This window comes from Amyelois transitella, chromosome 9, assembly GCF_032362555.1.
Source record: "Amyelois transitella isolate CPQ chromosome 9, ilAmyTran1.1, whole genome shotgun sequence".
Classification (NCBI taxonomy): Eukaryota; Metazoa; Arthropoda; class Insecta; order Lepidoptera; family Pyralidae; genus Amyelois; species Amyelois transitella.
This window is the reverse complement of record NC_083512.1, coordinates 2,932,043-2,935,506: the sequence shown is the minus strand read 5'-3', so window position 1 is coordinate 2,935,506 and position 3,464 is coordinate 2,932,043. Positions and strand designations below refer to the sequence as shown.

The following is a 3,464-nucleotide window of genomic DNA, read 5'->3' as shown; positions in this document are numbered from 1 at the left end:
AATGACTCCAATAACCTTATCTTACGTTCGGAAGGAGCCTTAAACGAAATTATTGCATTGTTAAAAGTAATAGGCTGTGTTAAACGCGACACAACATTTACATAATCAGGTGTAGATTAAAAAAAAACAAACGAGGTTAGGGTTGCCATGTTAATACGATTAAGAATTGGTAGGAGGTCACATCTGATTGTTCCGTTTCTGAATCGTGGTCATAAGAGACCCTGGGGATCCTTGGAGTCCTATGGAAGACGCAATCTTGACTTCGCGCCTGATCGTTTTTGTTTTCGGAAGTACGATGACTGAATTAGTTAAATTATTTGCTATTGCTTTAAACGTAAATGATCTAATCGTTGAGCTGAGCAGCATGCGTGTTGGTTGTCGCATAGATGACGTTAGTATAAATAGTATAAATTATGCTGACGACATGGTGCTGCTCAGTCCGTCAGTTGAGGGTCTAAATAAACTGCTGAGAGTTTGCGAGTCCTATGCTATTAAGCATGGGCTCCTATATAATGTCAAAAAGACGGAATATCTAGTCTTTAAGGCCGCCGGCAAAAGCACCGATCACGATCTCAATATCACCCTGAATGGCATGAACATAAAGCATGTTTCAAAATTTAAATATTTGGGACATATGATTGCTGACGACCTTAAGGACGATTCCGATATTGATAGGGAGCGTAGGGCTCTGGCGGTCAGAGGTAACATGTTGGCTCGCAGATTTGTGCGGTGTACTGAACAAGTTAAGATCACGCTTTTTAAAGCATACTGCCAAAACATGTACACCGGGAGTCTGTGGGTCAGCTATACCAAAAAATCGCTAGATGCTATGCGGGTCCTATATAATAATGTGTTTAGGATGTTGATGGGACTGCCTCGTTTCTGCAGCGCGTCGGCAATGTTTGCCGAATACCAAATTGATGGGTTTGCGGCCCTTATCCGTAAAAAAAACAACATCGCTGATCTTCAGAGTGCGTGGCAGTTGCAATAGCATCCTGAACACCTTGGCGGACAGGTACACGTCCCCGCTGTGGAAGTCTCTGGTGAGGAGGGTGATCAAGGAAACTCACACAATAACATGATTGCCTAACTCGTTAGAAATAATCAAGTAAAATAAAAGTTTACTAACATAGTGTAAGTACCTACTACTAACTTTTATATGGATCATGTTGTCTGAAAATAAAAGATTTTTATTTTTATTTTTATTTTATTTTTTTATTTATTTATTTAAAACTCGTAGAAAGTGAGCGGAATATAAGTCACAATTTATTTTTCATAGACTATCTTTGTGACAAAGACAAATTTTTGTTACTTTTATTTTGTGACAACATCAAAAGTCATTTAATCCATTTATGTAGTGTAAAACTCTCCAACATTCACACTTAATTATCAATAATCCACACTTATAAATCATTAAAAGTCCATCAAACACACATTTTGTAAATATATTAGAGCACAAGCAACATGACGTATGGGATCCTGTCAAAAAGTCCTGGATGGATTTTAAAAGTACAAATTTTTGGCGGGAATAGAGATGTTATCGATTTTTTTGTTGATCGACCTGTGTCTGTCTGTCTTTTAGCGTTCTATTATGAACAAATGGAAATGCGTTTCCATTATTTTTATTTTTATATTTTTGTCAACCTACCTACATACATATAATCTCGTCTATATTACTTGCGGGGCAGACAGAGCCAACAGTCTTGAAAAGACTGATAGGGCACGTTCAGCTATTTGGCTTTAAGATAGAATCAACCTACCTACTATTCTTGAATCCTTTAAATTAATCCGGCGCATTAAAAGTACGTAGTTACAGTAGGCGACTAAGGGATAGGCTTATAAAATTGCGATCCTTTTTTTAGGTGATGGGCTAGCAACCTGTCACTATTTGGATCTCAATTCCATCATTAAGCCGAGCAGCTGAATGTGGCCATTCAGTCTTTTCGGGACTGTTGGCTCTGTCTACCCCGTAAGGGATATAGACGTGACTATATGTATGTATGTACTTACAGTAGTTTTTAGTCTATTCTAGATTTACCGAGTTAAATATAAAGTTAATTAACCTCGTGTTATTGGAGATTCCGGCTTATCCGATCCAACTAGCTCCGATAATTTTATTGACGCAAGCTAAACAAACATACAAACAGATTACACTATTATTAGGTTTAGGTCACTTTTCAATTACCGCAGCAAGGTTACTGTGATGACGTCGTAATTAATATAACGAGTTCATCGAGGAATCCTCTAACTTTTACGTTTCGTTTTACTTCGAAACCGATGTACTTCGACCACTTAAGAAGAAATAAAAAAAAAATCGATAGATATCACATAGTCAAAAGTCACACATTATGATTGAATTAAAATTTACATAGTGTAATTCACATAGTAAAATTATACTTATAAGCATATATTCCGGCAACTAAAAAAATTGCCGTGTCGTTCTAGGTAGGTACTTAGAATAGGAAAGCTCCATCTTTTTCTCATGGATGTCGTAAAGGCGAATAAGGGTTAGGCTAATAAACTTAAGATTCTTCTTTCAGGCGATGGGCTAGCAACCTGTCCCTATTTAAATATCAATTCCATCATAAACCCATACAGAATGAATGAAAGATTTATTTAAACACATTTAAATACAGCTGAACGTGGCTTTTCAGTCTTCGAGAGACTGGTGGCTCTTACTTCTCCGTATGGAATAAATACGTGACTATGTAAATTTATGTAAAAAAATCTCGGGTATTTGTAATAAAATTACAAGCTGATTTGTGACACTAAATAGAGGGAAAAGCAACAACCTTATTAGAAGAGAATATTATTTATGTAGGTACCTGTCCAGTTATCCAAGATTCTGCTTCACTTATTACAAGGATAGGGGGTAATTTGAATTCTAGTAAACCAATTATGATAAATGAGCGCTACATCTAGGAAGTCAATTAATCATATTAATTGGTCCCATTGTATTGTCTCGGTATTGGAAAAATACCTACATCCTACTAATATTATAAATGCGAAAGTTTGTGAGTATGTCAGTATGGATGTTTGTTACTCTTTCACGCAAAAACTACTGAACCGATTACAATGAAATTTGGTATGTAGGTAGCAGAAGGCCCAGAATAACATATAGGCTATTGATAGGGTTTACATGCGGACAAAGTCACGGGCGGCCTCTAGTTTCTTATAATAATCTTTATGAGTCTGCTTTTTATATTTCTAGCTGCCGTGATAGTGTGCTAGCGAGCAAAAACGTGGTCTCTCAGTCTTCACAAGACTGTTGACGTAGACTTGAGAAAATTTAGATTTGTATATAATTTTTTTTTTTTATAAGAAAACATAAATATCTTTGTCCATTATGAGTAAAAACAAGTCTATTAATAGTTTGTAGTTAAACCCTAGAGATTGTAGTGGTCATTAGTATGGACTTAGTAACGGTCAGCAAATGTTGACAGCTCACTAGCAATATTTGCTGC

At 36.3% G+C, this 3,464-nt stretch overlaps 1 protein-coding gene across 1 annotated transcript; it reads left to right on the top strand.

Moving 5' to 3' along the window:
- Positions 1 to 295: 295 nt before the first annotated feature.
- LOC132902096 (uncharacterized) lies at positions 296 to 991 on the top strand. The gene has a single exon (XM_060945910.1). The coding sequence runs from the start codon at positions 296 to 298 to the stop codon at positions 989 to 991; it is 696 nt and encodes a 231-aa protein (XP_060801893.1).
- Positions 992 to 3,464: the final 2,473 nt, after the last annotated feature.